This window comes from Rhinolophus hipposideros (assembly GCF_964194185.1).
Source record: "Rhinolophus hipposideros genome assembly, chromosome: 14".
In the NCBI taxonomy this organism is placed as follows: Eukaryota; Metazoa; Chordata; class Mammalia; order Chiroptera; family Rhinolophidae; genus Rhinolophus; species Rhinolophus hipposideros.
Genome location: NC_138060.1, coordinates 62727954 through 62748081, shown reverse-complemented (window position 1 = coordinate 62748081; position 20128 = coordinate 62727954). Strand labels below are relative to the sequence as shown.

The following is a 20128-nucleotide window of genomic DNA, read 5'->3' as shown; positions in this document are numbered from 1 at the left end:
CTTTCTTAAGAGCAGGGGTGATGAGGGCTGCTCCTAAAGTGATCATGGAAAGTAGTGTGGCTGGCTGAGGGTCCTGGGGTGACTACTCTGGGCAGAAAGCCCAAGGCATAGCTACTTGTTTTGAACTTTCTTCATATATCTCAGGAAGGTTTCTGCTGCCACTGTAGCAGCCAGGCTGAGGGCTTTTTGTGTCCTGCTGAAGGTTTTAATTTAGTGCCACTATATTTGCTCTCCTTACTTAGGAAAATTTGCACATGAACCTTGGTGACTTCCATATAATACATCATTCCCCTATTTGACAACTGCATTGAGGTATTGCATCATAAAGATACATTATAATTGAATTGATTGTTTTATACAAATAATTCCTTGTACTTTTAGAAAAAGTGTGGTAGTTTTCTTCCAAGTGGAACAAAATGAATAGAACTTTAAATTTTGACTCTGAAGCAACTGTTGAAGTTGCCCATTAGTTTTATGAGGGATAATATAATAATACGAAATGTTTTGTCCCCCCTCCCCCCGCCAATAGGTATCAGCATTATTTTGGGAGTAGCGGAGGGTGAGTTCTTTATCCATGATGCTGAAATCCAGAAGTCAGCACTTCAAATTATCATCAATTGTGTGTGTGGCCCAGATAACCGAATTTCCAGTATTGGCAAATTTATCTCTGGAACTCCTCGGAGGAAGCTGCCGCAGACTCCCAAAAGTAGCGAGCACACCCTTGCCAAGATGTGGAATGTGGTCCAGTCCAACAACGGCATCAAGGTGCTCCTCTCCTTACTGTCCATCAAGATGCCCATCACAGACGCAGACCAGATCCGGGCCCTGGCCTGCAAGGCCCTGGTGGGCCTGTCTCGGAGTAGCACCGTGCGGCAGATCATCAGCAAACTGCCCCTTTTCAGCAGCTGCCAGATCCAGCAGCTGATGAAGGAGCCTGTCCTGCAGGACAAGCGCAGTGACCACGTCAAGTTCTGCAAGTATGCGGCTGAGCTCATTGAACGGGTGTCAGGAAAGCCACTTCTCATCGGCACTGATGTGTCCCTAGCACGACTGCAGAAAGCAGATGTTGTTGCCCAGTCAAGGATTTCCTTCCCTGAGAAAGAGCTGCTTCTGTTGATACGAAACCATCTCATTTCGAAAGGACTTGGGGAGACGGCCACTGTGCTGACGAAAGAGGCTGACCTGCCCATGACGGCTGCCTCCCATTCTTCTGCCTTTACCCCAGTCACTGCTGCTGCTTCGCCTGTCTCTCTTCCCCGAACTCCTCGCATCGCCAACGGCATTGCAACTCGACTGGGCAGCCATGTTGCTGTGGGTACCACTGCCCCTTCTGCCCCCACTGCCCATCCTCAGCCACGGCCCCCCCAGGGTTCACTAGCTCTGCCTGGCCCGTCTTATGCAGGCAACTCCCCTTTGATTGGTAGGATCAGTTTTATCAGAGAGAGACCATCACCCTGCAATGGCAGGAAAATCAGAGTGTTGCGGCAGAAGTCGGACCATGGCGCCTACAGCCAAAGCCCAGCCATAAAAAAGCAGTTGGACAGACATCTTCCTTCCCCACCTACGCTGGACAGTATCATCACAGAATATCTTAGAGAGCAGCATGCACGCTGCAAGAACCCGGTTGCCACCTGCCCACCTTTCTCTCTCTTTACTCCTCACCAATGTCCTGAGCCAAAACAGAGGCGGCAAGCGCCAATAAACTTTACCTCAAGGCTAACCCGCAGGGCATCATTTCCAAAGTATGGCGGGGTGGATGGCGGATGCTTTGATAGGCACCTTATCTTTAGCAGGTAAGGAGAGGCCATCTCCCTGGGGATTGGAATGATTTGGGCCGTATCAGCATAGAGTGATTACTTCAGATAGCCCTTTATTGGCCTGAAATACCAGTGACTGTTACTTCGTGTGAATAAATGAGCAGTGTGACTGTACTCCCTTTTGTCAACCATGGGATCCTTGTGTGATTGTTGGCAGTATATTGATACGATACTATGTGTTCTTGTTACACCTAATATGTTTTCAAGAACCCACGGAACATGCTGTCCCTAGGCTCCCCAACTTGTTCTGTACTGGTCAAGTTGTCTCCTGTTCTGGTTCTTTACAAATCTCACATAAAGCTCATGGGATTACAGGTTGTAAACATGGGAATTTTTGACATTGTTTACACTTGTAAGTGGAAGTCCTTTTCTCTGATTGAAAATGAACTCCAAAGGTCACTGATATTTTGGAAGAACACATTTGAAACAAATGCTCTTGTGTTTTTTCTTTCATCCTGCTAGCAAAGTTTTCTTTTCCTGAGTCCCTGCACATTCTTTGTCTCTGATTGTCTCTGTCTCTCTGTCTCTCTCTCTGTCTCTCTCTCTCTCTCCTTTTTTTTTTTTTGGCTTAGGTTCCGTCCTATTTCAGTGTTCCGGGAAGCCAACGAGGATGAGAGTGGCTTCACCTGCTGTGCGTTCTCAGCACGGGAGCGGTTCCTGATGCTTGGCACCTGCACTGGGCAGTTGAAGCTCTACAATGTGTTCAGTGGACAGGAGGAGGCCAGCTATAACTGTCACAACTCAGCCATCACACACCTTGAGCCTTCCAGGGTAAGGGTCCCATCCGACGTTCTCAATCATTCTTTTTTTTTTTTTTTTTTTAAAGATTTTATTGGGGAAGGGGAACAGGACTTTATTGGGGAACAGTGTGTGCTTCCAGGAATTTTTTCCAAGTCAAGTTGTTGTCCTTTCTGTCTTAGTTGTGGAGGGCGCAGCTCAGCTCCAGGTGCAGTTGCCGTTGCTAGTTGCAGGGGGCGCCGCCCACCATCCCTTGCGGGACTCGAGGAATTGATCTGGCAACCTTGTGGTTGAGAGCGCACTGGCCCATGTGGGAATTGAACTGGCAGCCTTCGGAGTTAGGAGCACGGAGCTCCAACCACCTGAGCCACCGGGCCGGTCCTCAGTCATTCTTTTAAGATGGATTGGTGAACTTTGGGCCTGTTGGCTGGCGGCTGCCTGTATTTGTACATAAAGTTTTATTGGAACACAGGCATGCTCATGTTTCTGTGTTGTCTGTGGCTACTTCTGTGCTCCGTGGCAGAGTTGAGTAGTTGCAACACAGAGCCTCAAGTATTTATCTTGCTGTTTATGTAAAGTTTGTCACCTGTTCTAAGTCCTAGGGGTGTTTGTGGGTGTGTGTGTGTGTATTTATTTAATTTGCCTCATTTGGAAACTGAGACTACCAACTATGATCACAAAAATTTCCTTTTTTATGTCAGAAATCTTAAAGTACTGTGAATTTTTAGGAAGATAAACATACGATTCCAGTGGGTCATTGTCTATTTTTAGGAAGATAAACATACGATTCCAGTGGGTCATAGTCTATTAGTACTGTTCTGTGGATGGAATTGACATCTTTGCTATTCCTAAAAGTCAGAACTGCTAAGATGTTAAGGATAATTTTTCTGATTTTAGAGTAAAGGAGAATCACCCTTTATTGGGTTTTCTCTTTGAAAGACCTTCAGGAGTTCTAACTAGAAGTCTAACAAATGTTTTCAGTCGACTGATATTTCAGATAAAGGAGACCTGAGTGAGGAATATGGCTAAATATTAAGAAATGAGGAACCATCTTGACATCTTTCCAAGTTGTTTTTCCCCCTACCTTGGAATTACTGTATTTTATGTTACCAGTTCAGGAGTATTTAATACTATCTTAAATGTAGTTATTTCTTCGGACACTGCAAGTACATGTACTTAAATCCTAGCAGCTTCTGACCATTTCTTGGTTCCTGGGAGTTTTTCTGTTTTCTTTATAATCTAACGGTATTTTTAAGCTTGTATTTTAAATTGCTAATGGCAGGTTGTGACGTCTATATTTATATGAACTCATGGTTACTGCCCTTGGGCCTTCTCCTTTTAGGACGGGTCCTTGCTGCTGACATCTGCTACTTGGAGCCAGCCTCTGTCTGCACTTTGGGGAATGAAATCAGTATTTGATATGAAGTATGTATCTACTTTTACAACCTGCTCTCTGTTGCACAGTTTACCTAATCATACTCCCCTTTTGGGAAAAGAGGAATGCTGTGAATGATTGCTAAATCTCTCTCTTCCTCATCTGTGGCTCTAGTTTAATGAGATTTTCTCTTTCTTGGCTCCTGTTTAATGAGATTTTCTCTTAACTCCTGTATAATTTTACTACGTGTGTGCATCCCCATCCCACAGCAGACCCTTCACTATTCCACAGTATAGCACATCTACTTATTTTCTTACGCTCCCAGATGAGTATGATAGCTAGACTCTTTGCTGGGCATATTTCAAAGGCACATGTACCTCATTAGCTATTTCTTTAACCAAGTAATTACCATGAATTATTTTGGATCCACTTGGATGGAGGGAATTTCCTTTGTAATCTTAAGTGTACAATATTTTCCTCTTCGGTAGCTGAGATTCTTCAGGTGCGTATAGTTGGGCCAGAGCCTGAGGAGCACCTTTATATTCAGTTGGTTGAACAGGTATGTCCTGCAGCTCCGGCACTTCAGTGCTTCTGTTTGTCCGTAGGCACTCCTTCACAGAAGACCACTACGTTGAGTTCAGTAAGCACTCTCAAGATCGGGTCATAGGCACAAAAGGAGATATTGCTCATGTAAGTACTGAATCCACTGCTTTCAAACCGACGCCGATTTGTTCTCACTGAACTTTTCTGGACTGAATATGAGGACTTAAATCCTGTGGGCGACTAGCAATGACTCAACAATACTCTTTCCGGTTAGAATCTAGAAGGGTAAGAAAGTAGCTCTAAGCTGCATGGGAATAATGTAAAAGGACCCAACAGGAACTTACTCTGGCAATTTGAGAAAGATGTCATGAACACAGCAGATATTTTAAAATACGGAATTTTGGATGAAATAAGGTCTCTGCCTTTATACAGCCTCATTGGGGAGACAATATTAGGTAGTAGGTGCTGCTGAAGAAAAGAAAGCAAGGTAAGAGGTAGGAAGTACTTGTCAGTGGCATGAGTCACTTTTGTTTTATCTAGGAGAGTCGGTGTCACTGATTGGTTCGTGTTTCTGCACCTTCTTGAAGGACTTGTGGGTGTCATGCAGATATGTGGGGGAAGAGTGTTAAAAGGGAATGGAAGGGAATAAGTTCTTACTTGGGAGGTAAGATGGAGAAGAGAAGGTAGACTTGAGATTCATGGGGTGACTACATCATGTAGTATCTTGTAGGTTAGGACTTCAGGGTTTACCTCTGAGTGAGAGGAAGGCTCTGGAGGGTGAGCAGAGGACACATGACTGGATGTAAATCCTAGAGTGTGAGTCTGGTTTCTGTGAGAGCAGCAGGAGCAGGCTTTCCAGTTAGGAGGGGGTTGTGTCAACCTACACATGAGAGCTGCAATGGGGCTAGGCCCAGGTGGGTATGGCGGAGGTGATGACAAGTGATGTGTCTGGGCCCTGGGGTTTTAGGACATGTGAAGTTGGTGTTTCTTTTAGATCTTCAAGTTGGCAGTGGGCAGTTGAATATACAGATTGGGAGTTGAAGGGAGCGGTCTGGGGTGGGAGATATAAATAGAGGAGTTGTCCACATGTTGATAGTATCAGAGCCCTAACCCTGGATGAGGTCATTAAGGAAGCTAGAGAAGTGTAGGGACTGAGTCCTGACATGCCAATATTTAGAAGTCGCTAAGTGAGGAGGAACTTGGGATGGAGACCAAAGGAGTGGCCAGTAAGGCAGCAGGGGACCCCAGGAAAATGATGTGCCCTAGAAGCCTAGGGAAGACTCTTGAGAAAGGATTGGCCAGTGGGTCAGAAGCTGCTGATTAGTTGCTTAAGATGAGAATTGAGAGGTGGCCTTTGATTTAACAACATTCAGGTCATTGTTTAACCATGTCAGGAGCTAGTTCCATGCACTGAAGTGAAAATCTGATTATAGTGAGATTGTGAGAGAGCAGGAGGAGAGAAGTGGAGACACTGAGTATAGACAAGTCTTCTAAAGTGGCTGGTATCCTGAGAGGGGTACACAGGTGGTGAAGGGAGAGTTTTCTCCAAACTTTTCTTTTGGAAATGTTAAAATACATAGAAGAGTTGAAGGAGTAGTACATACACATACCACCTAGATTCTTCAATAATTTGCCATATTTTCTTCCTGTGTGTTTTTCTGAATCATTTGAAAGTAAGTGGCAACCATCATGCTGTTTTATCCCTGAGTCTTATAGCACATATATCCTAACATTAAGGATATGTATTATATAATTACACTCTGTGATCAGATTTTAGGAAATTTATAGTAATTCCCAAATACCATCTAATATCCATTCCATACTCAGTTTTCCCGATTGTTCCTGATGTGTTTGGTTTCAAATGTTTTTTTGTTTTGTTTTGTTTTGTTTTTTGAACCAGGATCCAGCCAAGATTCACATATTGCATTTGGTTGTTATGTCTCACTAATGTTTTAAAGCCAAGAACCATTTCTGCAGTTTTCATGACACTGACTTTTGAAGAGACCAGGCTAGTTGTCTTGTCCCATGACCTGGATTTGTTTAATTGTTTCCTTGTGGTGTCTCCTTATTTGTTCCTATATTAAAGAAGGATTTTTAAAAAGATTGGAAATATTACAGCATGTCTGTCAGCCGATTGGAAAGATCTGGTCTCCGCGTGGGCTGCACGTTGTAGACTATGGAGCTTTTAGTATTGTAGGGCCAGAATATGTACATTGGGAGATTTTGAGGGGAAAATAATATTTCATTGATATCTTTTTTTCTCAAAAAGTAACCCGTAAGAGTATTCTGTGTGTAATTGTTGGTTAATCCATATGCAGAATTTCTCAGTTTCAGTCTTAGAAACATTTTCTGTGTCTTGAAAGGGGGAAGGAAAGAAGAGGGTTTTCTTATCCCTATTGCAGTCTCACTTCTCATTTTCTTACTTGTGGAGACTTTTCAAACCTTGAATGGGAACCAAAGCACTTAAACTTTGCTTGGATGGGTGCGATCTTCCTACTTTCCTGTTATTATTTAATATTAGGGCTTTCGTAATTTTGGTGGGTTTTGGAAAGCATGGGAGCGATATTTACACAGCTTCTCTTTGAATTTGTCAACGGATGGATTGGTCTGATGTTTCTCTTCCCACCCCTTCTTCTCTAAAGATTTATGATATTCAGACTGGCAACAAGCTGTTGACTCTGTTTAACCCAGATCTTGCCAACAACTACAAGAGGAACTGTGCCACCTTTAATCCTACAGATGATCTTGTCTTAAATGATGGCGTCCTCTGGGATGTCCGCTCTGCACAGGCCATCCACAAGTTTGACAAGTTCAACATGAATATCAGTGGTGTTTTCCATCCGAATGGGCTGGAGGTCATCATTAATACTGAGATTGTATCCTTTACACCCGCATCTTACTTTCTGTTTCTCTCTGTTTATCAGCAGAAATAAGTTGTTTTTCGGTCAATACCTGTTTAAAGTATCCACACAAGTACCACACTGGTAATAATCTGGTGCCTCTTCTTTGGGATGAAGTATTAGTGACTCTCCACTGCAGTTGTGTGGATGTTGGCAATTACTGGTGCCTTTACCAGCACGTTTTCTTTGTGTTGGGAAAAGTGACCCGATTCCTGCATTCCACTTCCCCAAGTGCTGAATTGACTTTTATCTATCTTCAGAAGGATTTTACTTTTGCCCTATAGATATCGGTTGCTAGACATAAGAGTAAAATGAAGTATCGCTATTAAGAGGAAGGGAAATCATGTAACTTTCATGGATATGAGGCTACTGTAGGAGATTTTCAGGGATGTTATTCAGTAAAATGCATTCTACATGCTTTTATTTTACCTCCATCTCATTGACTTATTTTTTTTTAAAGATTTTTATTGGGGGAAGGGAATAGGACTTTATTGGGGGAACAGTGTGAACTTCCAGGGCCTTTTCCAAGTCAAGCTGTTCTCCTCTCAATCTTAGTTGTGGAGGGCGCAGCCCAGCTCCAGCTCCAGTTGCCGTTGTTAGTTGCAGGGGTTGCAGCCCACCATCCCTTGTGGGAGTTGAACCGGCTACCTTGTGGTTGAGAGCCCACTGGCCCACGTGGGAATTGAACCGGCAGCCTTCGGCGTTAGGAGCATGGAGCTCCAACCACCTGAGCCACCGGGCTGGCCCCCTCAGTGACTTTTAAAACATTAACACCTATCAGGAGGAGTAGAATGTAATATTTCAGAATTTCTCCCATGAGGTTATATCAGAAGTTTTGTGTAAAACAGTTTTTCTTGACCACTCCCCTCCTAGTGGGACCTTCGCACTTTTCATCTTTTACACACAGTTCCTGCTCTGGATCAGTGTCGTGTGGTGTTCAACCACACGGGGACAGTGATGTATGGAGGTAATAAACTTTTTACTTCCTTATTCTCTTTCCCCCTTCGCTCCCTGCTCACTTAGTTTGACACTTCCTTTTTGGAAAATGCTCTCAAATGTGAATTGGAAGGCATTTGAAAGTTATAGCATAAAAGATAAAAAATGATACACGAATGGTGACAGAAGATGAAAGTAATGTTGATTTAGGGTAAAAGGCTACTACTGGCTTTGAAAATAACAAGTAAATAAGTCTTGTATAGAAAGAAATTTCATGCAGTAGTTTCCTATGTGTATCATGAACTTAAAGAGGAAGCTTGTCATTTGTTGTCTTGTGATGTGAGCCTTCACCTGTAACACTTGTTGGGAGCTAGATGAGAGGTAGAGGACATTGCTTGCCACATTAGTTGGGATGTGCAGGGAGGACACTTGTGAATAGGAGCGATTGCTGATTCTAACAGTGTTTCGCTCCCCATCCTCTTTGCCCTTCCCTCCCAACTAGCTATGTTGCAGGCAGATGATGAAGACGACTTAATGGAAGAGAGGATGAAAAGCCCTTTTGGGTCATCCTTCCGCACATTTAATGCAACTGACTACAAACCTATAGGTAAGCGCGAAGGGGCAGCCCTTGATTATTTTGTCATATTTTGGTGTTCCTTATTTAAGAGTCTCCGTTTTCTGGGAGGACTGTAATTTTTCATTGAGAAGCAGAGGAGTCATGGAAATATTTGTGAACAATCAATCACATTGAATTCCTTTAGAGGAAAAGCTGCTGGGTTTAAGGTCACAGCAGTAGTTCAGTCCTGAGTCCTGTCATCTTCTCTTTCCAGCGACCATTGATGTGAAGCGGAACATCTTTGACCTGTGCACAGACACCAAAGACTGCTACCTTGCTGTCATTGAGGTAAAGGGAGCTGGCAGAAGCCCTGCTGTTGTGTGGGGTGTTTAGGATCACGTTACTACAGACGTTTTGTGTGCTGTGTCATTAAGTTGGTGCTTTCCTCATAGTAGATTATTGCTAGCCGAGTCTCCTGATGGGGTTTGGGAGATACACAGTATAAGAGAATAGTAAGAAGAATGCCAGTATAAACCAGTCTCCTGTTATCCAGGGCTCCCACGTCATCCCTTTTTTAGAGGTGTCTGGATCTTTCGCCAGAGCAAGACAGGTTTGTTCCAAGGATGGATCTCTCTTGTGCCTACATCCCTCACCGCCCTCGCCTTCTCATCCTGTGTCCCTTTCCCTCTCTGTGTCCTAGGTATAACATTTTCAGTCAGTTCAAGAATTGGGGGTTTTGGAAGCTTTCACAGCTCCAGAGTCAAGGTGCTGGGTGCCGCTTAGCGCGGAGGTTCGGGTGTGGGCCTCCTGGAAACTGACTCCTCCTTGTGGGCTGGGTGTACCGTTGCAGAACCAAAGCAGCATGGACGCGCTAAACATGGACACCGTGTGCCGGCTGTATGAAGTGGGCCGGCAGCGGCTGGCGGAGGACGAGGATGAAGAGGAAGACCAGGTCAGTGGGCCTGAGGTGGCTCTCTGCCGCACCATTTCTGTACAGGATTGCTCTTCCGCTTTTCGCTGGGGTTCTTTTCTTTTAAGCTCAGCCTTTGCTCCCTGTTGGCATATTCTGAAGGCCTGTCATGTGCCCTTGATCACTGAAACTCAGAAGAAATTAGATTGTATTACAAAACTTGATGGTCCCGTGAGTCCCACTGTAAATTAATCTGTAGGTTAGCAATCTCCGATTTTGTTTTAGAGATTTCCTTGAGTTCACCCTCGGGACCAATGCCCGCCCTGTGTGGCTTCAAAATAAGCAGCTCCCATACTTGCAGTGTCAATCCAAATCGGAAAAGTCACTCTGCTGAGATCATAGAAATGGCTTACCCTGTAAAAACTTCTACTTTGAATTGTCTCGGTTTTATGGCATAGTCTGTTTTCAGAGTAAAGACTGGAGTTTATAGATAAAGAGAAGATTTTGACGCATTTCAGAAATTAAACATTTATATAAAATGTGGGTAGATAGTATCATGTCCCATAGAGTCTTTGCTTTTCCTTTTCCTGCGGGTGTTAAATTACGGTCATATTATGTTAGGTGCTTGCCTGTGTGGTGTGTCAGCATCAGTTCTGAAGCCTTTCGGCTGACCTTTCCTGTTAACTGCGCTCATAACCACGTTTCTTTCCCAAGTGTACACTCTCCAGGCCAAATTATTTCATCTAATCTGAGAAGTATTTATTGCTGGGTGAGTAATACAGTGTTGAAAATGAATGACCAGGATTTCACTTTCTTGTTGCCTATATTAAAGGAGGTAAAATGTCTCTTTTTCTGGATCTTGAGTTCATTTTCTGATTTTTCTTCCACTGGAGTATTGCTTAGTGTTGGTGCTTTGTCTCCTCTTTAAGACCCAGAGGTGCTCTGGGTGAGGATAGGGACAACCATAAAACGAGAAGAAGCACACTTTCCTCTGTTTGCTTTGCCATCTCTCTCTCACCCTCATCCCTCCCCTACTCTTTGGTAAATCAAGTGCACTGGTTAGAGCTAATGGAATAGTTTTCTGTTAGCTTCGTTCCCAAACAGCTAAAAGAATTTTTTAAAAAGCAACACTTTTTGAAAATGGTAATTTTAAAAGTATTTTTTGGATACAAGTCTAATACTATGGGTGAAGAACTCATGTTTTTCTCTGACAGGAATTAATACTGATAAGCAAGGGTGTTTTGTTAGGTCATTTTGCGATTTACGTGTGTGTACCACTGTTGGGCTTTGCAGGAAATGAACCTCTAGTTTGTCCTCCATATCGAATGGTCACATAATCTTTGACTGGTGATCAAAATGCTAAAATGAGACCCGCACCTACCAATCCTCTGTGTGTGCTCCTTGATCTCCACTGGAATGTTTGACTGGCCAAGCACATATTTTATTAGTGCTCAGAAATGATTCACAATACCCAGAAATGGATTTCTGAGCAGAGTGAGGAAAGGATACTCTTGTATATATTTCGGGTTAATAGTCACTGTAGGAACAGAGCAGAGCCTTCTTCGGGGTTTGCTTCTTGACCCCGAGGTGCCATGCTTTCAGTGCTTCCCTCTGTGGGATGCCTTCTTAGGGAGGTGCAGTTTCCTAGTTCTGTTTTTCCGTCTCTCCTCACACATAGGTGAGTCTGGCTTCTCTTACACACAGGTGAGTATAGTTCTGATCCTTGTTGAATACCATGGGAATATTTCATAAAGCACTTGACTGAAAATGACATCCTCAGTACAACAATCTGTTTTTCCTTGAATAGACTATTTTTTAGAGCAGTTTAAAGTTCACAGCAAAATCAAGCAGAAGTTACAGAGATTTTCCATATACAGCCTGTCCCCACATGCACCGCCTCCCCCCTCGCCACCATCCCACCAGAGGGCACGTTTGTAGCGGTTGATGAACCTACAGACACATCACACAGAGTCCATAGTTAAAGGACAGCTCACTCTTGGTGCTGGACATGCTGTGGGTTTGGTCATGTGTGTAATGACACATACCCACCATGACAGTGTCATACAGAGCAGTTTCACTTCCTAACCATCCTCTGCTCTGCGTGTTCTTGCCTCCTCCTCACCCCTCCCGACAAACCCTGATCTTCTTACTGGCTCCGTGGTTCTGCCTTCTCCCAGTGTCATCTGGTTGGGCTCCTGCAGGGTGCAGCTCCTCCGGTCGGCTTCTCTCACTTAAGCTTCCTCCCTGTCTCTTCCTGGCTCCAGAGCTCAGTTCATTTTGTCACTGAATAACATTCCCGTCTGGATGGAGCAGTTTATTATCCACTCGCCTACTGAAGGACCATTGGGGATGCAGTTTTGACTAGTTTTGGCAATTATGTGCTGGCATAATTTTAAAAAATGTATTATTAATTATAGTTGACATACAATATTATGTTTCAGTTGTACAACATCGGATTCACCATGTATACACCTTACCAGGTGATCGCCGTAATACAGCTCCTAGCCGTCCGTTACCACACATACTTACCGTGGTGTCACTGGCTGTATTCCCGGGGCTGTACAGTACACCTTGTGACTTCTTTTATACCTGGAAGGTGGTACTTCTTCATCCCCTTTTCTGCCCATCCCCTCACACACCTCCCCTTGGTCTCTGTATCTGTCAGTTTGTTTCTGTTTTGTTTGTTTTCAGATTCCACATGTGAGTGAAATGATACTCATATGTCTTTCTCTGACTTATTTCACTTAACATGATACTCTCTCGGGCCATCCTTGTTGTCAGAAATGGTAAGATTTTATTCTTTTTTATGGCTGAGTAATATTCCATTGTATATATGTACCACCTCTTCTTTATTTATTCATCTGTTGATGGATTCTTAGGTTGCTTTCATATCTTAGCTATTATAAATAATGCTGAAATGAGCGTAGGGATGCGTATATCTTTCTGAATTGTTTTTGTTTTTCTCAGATAAGTATCCAGAAGTGGTATTGCTGGGTCACATGGCAGCTGTATTTATTTTTTTGAGAAACTTCCACACTGTTTTCCATAGTGGCTGCACCAGTTTACAATCCTACCACCCGTGCATGAGGGTTCCATTTTCTCTACATCCTCGCCACTTGTTATCTGTTGTCTTTTTTATAATAGTCATTCTGACTATTTTGATTTGCATTTCCTTGAAGATTGCTGATGTTCAGTATCTTTTCATGTGTCTGCTGGCCATCTGTGTCTTCTTTGGAGAAATATCTATTCAGGTCCTGAGCCTATTTTTTTAATTGGATTTTTTTGATGTTGAGCTGTATGAGTTCTTTATATTTTGATGTTAACCCTTTATCAGATATATCATTTGTAAATATCTTCTCCCATAGGTTGCCTTTTTGGCTTGTTGAAGGTTTCCTTTGCTGCGCAAAAGCCTTTTAGTTTGATAAAAGTTTTTTGCTTTTGTTGCCTTTGCTTGAGGAGACACCCCAAAACCTTGCCAAGACTGATGACAGTGTTTACTGCCTGTTTTCTTTTTAGGAACGTTATGGTTTTAGATCTTGCATTTAAATCTTTAATCCATTTTGAGTTTATTTTTGTATATGGTGTAAGAAAGTGGTCCAGTTTCATTCTTTGGCATGTATCTGTCCAGTTTTCCCAACATCACTTGTGGAAGAGACTGTCTTTTCCTTATTGTATATGTGATGTGACCAAAACCTGGTAAATGTTTAAATTAAAAAAAAAAAATTTATTACAGTAAGACACATTGCCATTAATCCCCCTCAAAATACTCCCCCTCATTTTGAACATACTTATCGCATCATTCTTGCCCTTTTTGAAACAGTTGTGTGAGTCCTCTTTTGTGAGTGTCTTTAGTTGCGCTGTCATGACTGCCTCGATGTCCTGAATCAGTTCAAAACGTGTACCTTTCATGGTCGTTTTGACTTTGGGGAAGAGCCAGAAGTCACAAGGTGCCAGATCGGGTGAATAGGTGGATGAGGACACACCGTAATGTTTTTATTTGACAGAAATTGCCATACCAGAAGCAATGTGTGACACAGAGCCTTTCCGTTGTCATCACAAAATACGGGGAATGCTGCTGCCGAGTGCCATCCAAGGGAAAGGCAGGGATCTTCAATACGGAAGGCGGCGTGTGAAACCTTAGTAACAGTGTGTGACAAGTTTCAACTTGTTCAGTGCAGTCAGGCGGGTGTGAGCTATGGTTCAGAGAAGGTGTGTTTTAAAGTGCGCCATAATCATCCTCCATCATGACAACACTCCGTGTTATACATTGCTTCTGGTATGGCAATTTCTGTCAAATAAAAACATGGTTTGTCCTCATCCACCTTGATATTCACTGGATCTGGCACCGTGTAACTTCTGGCTTTTCCCTAAAGTCAAAATGACTCAGGACATCGAGGCAGCCACGACAGCGCAACTGAAGACATGAAAGAGGACTTCCAGAACTGCTTCCGAAAGTGGCAAGAACGATGGGATAAGTGTGTTCGAAGTGAGAGGGAGTATTTTGATGGGGATTAATGGCAGTGTGTCTTTTACTGTAATACATTTTTTTAATTTAAACTTTCTCTATATTGTTTGATCACACCTCATATTCTTACCTCCTTTGTCATAGATTAACTGACCATATAAGCATGGGTATATTTCTGCGTTCTGTATTCTATTCCATTGATCTCTCTGTGTGTGTTTTGTGCCAGTACTGTGCTGTTTTGATTACTGTAGCTTTGTATTATAGTTTCAAATCAGGGAGCATGATACCTCCAATTTTGTTCTTTCTCAAGATTGCTTTGGCTCTTTGGGTATTTTGTGGTTTCAAATAATGTTTAGAATTATTCTGTGAAAAATGCCATTGATACTTTGATAGGGATTGCATTGACTGTAGTTTGTTTTGGGTGTTTTGAACATTTTAGTGATACTAAGTCTTCTGATCCATGAACACGTTTATTTGTGTCATCTTTAATTTATTTGTGTCATTTTTAATTTCTTTCATCAATGTCTTACAGTTTTCAACAGTATAGTTTTTTCTTTAATCTCTTTGGTTAAATTAATTCCTAGGTATTTAATTCTTTTTAAAGCAGTTATAAATGGGATTGTTTTCTTAATGTCTCCTTCTGATCATCATTAGTGTATAGAAAGGCAGCAGGTTTCTGAATATTAATTTTGTATCATGCAACTCTACTGAATTCATTTATTCTCATAGTTTTTTGGTGGGATATTTACGATTTTCTAAATAGAGTTTGTCATCTGCAGATAATGACAGTTTTGCTTCTTCCTTTCCAATTTGGATGCCTTTTCTTTTTTTATTGCTGTGGCTAAGATTTCTAATTCTGTGTTGAATAAGAGTGGTGAGTATGGATGTCCTTATCTTGTTCCTGCTCTTAGAGAAAAAGCTTTTAGCTGTTTCACTGTTGAGTATGATGCTCGCTGTGGGTTTGTCATATATGGCTTTTAGTATGTTGAGGTATGTTTTCCTTCTATACCCACCCACTTTGTTGAGCGTTTTTTTACCATAAATGTTGAATTTTGTCAAATGCTTTTTATGCATCTATTGAGATGATCATGTGATTTTTATCTTTCATTTTAAGTGGTGTATCACATTGATTAATTTGCAAATACTGAACCATCCTTACATCCCTGGAATAAATCCTACTTGGTTATGGTATGTGATCTTTGTAATGTATTGCTGAATTTGGTTTGCTAGTATTTTATTGAGGATTTTTGCATCTATGTTCATCAGGGATATTGGCCTGTAATTTTTTTCTTTGTAGTGTTATTGTCTGATTTTGGTATCATAGTAATGCTGGCCTCATAGAATGAGTTTGGAAGCTCTCCCTCTTCAATTTTTTGGAATAGTTGAGAAGGATAGGTATTAATTTTTTCTGTGAATGTTTTGTAGAATTCAGCTTTCAAGCTCTCTGGTTTTGGACTTTTGTTTGTTGGGAGTTTTTTGATTACTGATTCATTTTGTTTCTAGTAATCAGTTCATATTTTCTGTTTCTTAGTCAAGGAAGATTATATGTTTCTAGGAATTTATTCATTTCATCTGGGTTGTTCAATTGTTGGTATATAATTGTTCATAGTATTCTCTTATAATCCTTTATATTTCTGTGCTGTCAGTTGTCATTTCTCTTTCATTTCTGCGTTTGTTTATTTGGGCCCTCTTTTTTTTTTTTTAATTGAGGAAGGGGAACAGGACTTTTTTGGGGAACAGTGTGTATACTTCTGGGACTTTTCCAAGTCAAGTTGTTGTCCTTTCAATCTTAGTTGTGGAGGGCATTGCTCAGCTCCAGTTTCCAGTTGCCATTGTTAGTTGCAGGGGGCGCAGCCCACCATCCCTTGCAGGAGTCGAACGGCAACCTTGTGGTTGAGAGCCCATGCTCCAACCAACTGAGCCATCTGGCCACCTGGGAGCTGAGTGGCAGCTCATTGACTTCATTCTAGTTGCGGAGGGCACAGCTCGCTGGCCCTCGTGGGAATCGAACTGGCACCCCTTTTGCCCAGAGCTCACGCTCTAACCAACTGAGTCACCCATCAGCCCCCCTCTTTTCTTTTCTTGATGAGTCTGACTAAAAGTTTATTTTGTATATCTTTTAAAAAAAAGTTGTTTTTTTTTTTATTTTCAAGTTTCTATTTCATGTATTTCTGCTTTGATTTTTATTATTTTCTTCTCTACTCACTTTGGGCTTTGTTCTTTTTCTAGTTCCTTAAGTTGTAAGAGTAGGTTGATTTTTTTTTTTTTCCTTGTTTCCTTAGTACGGCCTATATCGCTATGAATTTCCCTTCTAGAGCTGCTTTTGCTGTGTCCCAAAGACTTTGGATCATTGTGTTTCCATTTTCATTTTGCTCAAGATATTTTTTGTCTTCCTCCTCGATTTCTTCCTTAACCTATTGATTGTTTAGTAGTGTGTTGTTGAGCCTCCATATGTGTTTGTATTTCCAGTTTTATTCTTGTAATTAATTTCTAGTTTCATATTGTTGTGATTGAAGAAGATGTTTGATATGATTTCAGTCTTCTTAAATTGACTGAGACTTGTTTTCAGGCCTAATTTGTGGTGTATCCTGGAAAATGTTCCATGCACACTTAAAAAGAGCGTGTATTCTGTTTTGAAGTGGAATGTTCTGCAAATACCTCTTAAGTCCATCTGATCTAATGTATCATTTAAGGCTACTGTTTTTTGTTGATTTTCTGTCTGGATGATCTATCCATTGGTGTCAATGGGGTGTTAAAGTCTCCTCTTACTGTATCTCTGTCAGTCTCTTCCTTCATGTCTCTTAATGTTTGCTTTATGTATTTAAGTGTTTCTATTTTTGGTGTGTAGATGTTTACAAGTGTTATATCCTCTTGTTGGATTGATCCTGTTGTCATTATGTAATGCCCTTCTTTGTCTCTTGTTAAAATATTTGTTTTAATGCCAGTTTTGTCTAATGCTACCCCAGCTTTCTTTTCATTACCATTTGCATGAAATATTTTTTTTCACCCCTTCACTTTCTGTGTGTGTCTTTTGGTGTGAAGTCAGCATCTTGTAGGCAGCATTTGCACAGGTCTTGTTTTTTATCCATTCAGCCACCCTATGTTTTGATTGGAGCATTTAGTCCATTTACATTTAAAGTAATTATGGATAGGTATTACTGCCATTGTTTTGTTTTTCCTATTCCTTCTTCTTTTGCTCGTTGTATGAGTACATTGATATATATCCTATACATTTATGACTTTTTTAGTGATTTGTTTGGGTTTTTTCCCTTTACTTTTTGTGTATCTATTATAGGTTTTATTGTTTTGGTTATCATGAGATTCATATGTAACAAACCATGTTTGTAGCAGTCTATTTTAAGTTGATGGTTGCTTAAATTCGAATGCATTCTAAAAGCAGTACATTTTTTATTCACCCTTCCATGTTTATGTTTTTTGACACCATAGTTTACAACTTTGTGTGTGTATTCCTTAATTTATTACTATAGTTACACATGCTCTTACTATTGTGTTTTAACCTTCATACTATTTTTATAGTTGGTTGATACACATTTACTAAATGTCTTTATCAGTGAAATTTTTTTTTCTTTTTTAGTTATGGCTTTTTCTGTATAAGAAGTCCCTTTAACATTTCTTATAGTGCAGGTTTAGTGTTGATGAACTTCTTTAGCTTTTGTTTGTCTGGGAAACTATTTTTCCTTCAATTCTGAATAACCTTGTTGGGGTTCAGTGTTCTTGATTGCAGCTTTCCTCCCTTTCATCATTTTGAATATATCCTGGCATTCCCTTCTGGCCTGCAAAGTTTCTGCTGAAAAATCAGCTAATTTCTAATGTAGGAGGATCCCTTGTATGTAACTAGCTGCTTTTAAGATTCTCTTTTCTTTAACTTTTGGCATTTTAATTACGATGTTTCTTGGGTTCATTGGGTTCATCTAGTTTGGGACTCTCTTTGCTTCCTGTCTGTTTTCTTCAGTAGGTTAGGGGAGTGTTCAGCCATTGTTTCTTTAAATAGATATTCTGTTCCTTTCTCCTTCTCTTTCTAGGAGCTCTATGATTCATATGTTCGTTCACTTGCTGTTTTCCCAGAGGTCCCTTAAAAATTATCCTCATTTTTTAAATTTCTTTTTTCTTTGCATTGTTCCAATTGGGTGATTTCCACTACCTTCCAGCTCACTGACTTGTTCTTCTGCTCCATCCATTTTGATATTGATTCTCTCTAGTGTATTTATTTCATTTTAGTTATTGTGGTCTTCAGTTCTCGTTTTTTTGTTTTGTTTTGTTTTAATTTTCTGTCTCTGTTGAAGCTCTCACTGAGATCATCTGTTTTCCCAAGTTTGTTGAGCAAATTTTTATAACCAGTGTTTTGAACTCTGGAAGATTGCTTGTCTCCATTTCATTAGTTCTTTTTGAGGGGTTTTGTCCTAGTTTTTTCACTTGGTACATAGTTTTCTATCTCCTCATTTTGACTCTCTCTGTTTGTTTCTGAGTTAGGTGAAACAGCATCCTCTCAGTATTGGAAGGAGTGGTCTTGTGTAGGAGTTTCTGTTTTGTAGACCGTGCATACCAGGTGTCTTTGGCAGGCAAGCTGGAGCTGGAATGGGCCTGGGCTTCAGGAACATCCACTGGCAAGCTGCATAGAGGCTGCTTTGGCATGCTGTTTGGAGCTGGAGTAAGTGTTGGCTGTACAGTCTCAGGGGCAGAGTCTCGGGGGCAACTTTGGCAGGCTGGCTGGTGCTGTAGTTGGAGTGGATTTGGGCTGTGGGGTGTCTAGGGGTCAGGCTGCAGTGCTGGTGTGGGCCTGGGGCCTGGGGCACACTGGGATGGCTTTGGCCAGCTGGCTAGAGTGCCTGCATGTTGCTCTTGCCCATGTCATAAAGGTATAGGGGGGAGCGTAACAAATGGTGCTCTCTGGTGCCTCTGACACCGGAGAGAGTTCCTGCATTTCCCCTCCCATTTGGCAGGTGCTCTAGAGTTAGCACATTTGATTTCCTTCCTATATCATTTAGGTACCCTTTTAAAGCCCTGTGTTTTTGATGTGCCCCAGGATGGGCAAGTCTGTACGTGGAAACTTCAGTGATCCCTCCCTATTGCAGGTCCTTGCATTGGAGGTGGTGTTCCCACGATACTGTGTCTCTGTCTTTCTTACCTGTTTGTATGTGGTCTTTCTCATTTGTTGTGCAGAAGCTATTCAGTCAGCTCTCAGTTCTTCAGGGGAAGTTGCTATGTCTATAGATGTGGATTCGATGTGTTCGTGGGAGGAGGTGAGTTCAGGGTCTTCCTATGCTGCCGTCTTGGACCAGAAGCTCTTTTGGCATAATTTTGAATAAAGTTTGGGCAATTATGAATAAAGTTCCTATAAACATCCATGTGCAGGGTTTTGTGTGGACATAAGTTTTCAACTCCTTTGAGTAAATATCAAGGAGCACTATTTCTGGATTCTATGGTAAGAGTGTGCTTAGTTTTGGAAGAGACTGCCAAACTGTCTGCTAAAGTGGATGTACCGTGTTTCTACGAAAATAAGACCTAGCCGGACCATCAGCTCTAATGGCCTTTTGGAGCAAAAATTAATATAAGACAGCAAAATAATTCTGGGTTTTATATTAAGTTTTGCTCCAAAAGACGCTTTAGAGCTGATGGTCCAGCTAGGTCTTATTTTCGGGGAAACACGGTACCATCGTGCATTCCCACTACCAATGAATGAGAGTTCTGTTTGCTCCACATCCTCACCAGCATTTCATGTTGTCAGTATTTTGGATTTTGACCATTGTGGTAGGTATATAGTGGTATCTCATTTATTAAATTAAAAAATTAATAGACATTTTTTAGCTGTACCCTCTATACACAAAGTTTAAAATTCTTTTTGAGTAGAAAGGAATTTAGGTCTTCAA

The 20128-nt window shown here is 41.5% G+C and overlaps 1 protein-coding gene across 1 annotated transcript in view; it reads left to right on the top strand.

Annotated features, from left to right (window-relative positions):
• Positions 1 to 20128, top strand: part of DCAF1 (DDB1 and CUL4 associated factor 1) — a 68798-nt gene that overhangs the window by 30839 nt on the left and 17831 nt on the right. The window contains exons 14-22 of the mRNA XM_081071639.1: positions 530 to 1793; positions 2390 to 2588; positions 3898 to 3980; positions 4536 to 4620; positions 7116 to 7349; positions 8247 to 8340; positions 8812 to 8916; positions 9140 to 9213; positions 9716 to 9817. Of these exons, the coding sequence (XP_080927765.1) occupies positions 530 to 1793; positions 2390 to 2588; positions 3898 to 3980; positions 4536 to 4620; positions 7116 to 7349; positions 8247 to 8340; positions 8812 to 8916; positions 9140 to 9213; positions 9716 to 9817 (2240 nt within the window). The remainder of the gene's footprint in view (positions 1 to 529; positions 1794 to 2389; positions 2589 to 3897; positions 3981 to 4535; positions 4621 to 7115; positions 7350 to 8246; positions 8341 to 8811; positions 8917 to 9139; positions 9214 to 9715; positions 9818 to 20128) is intronic.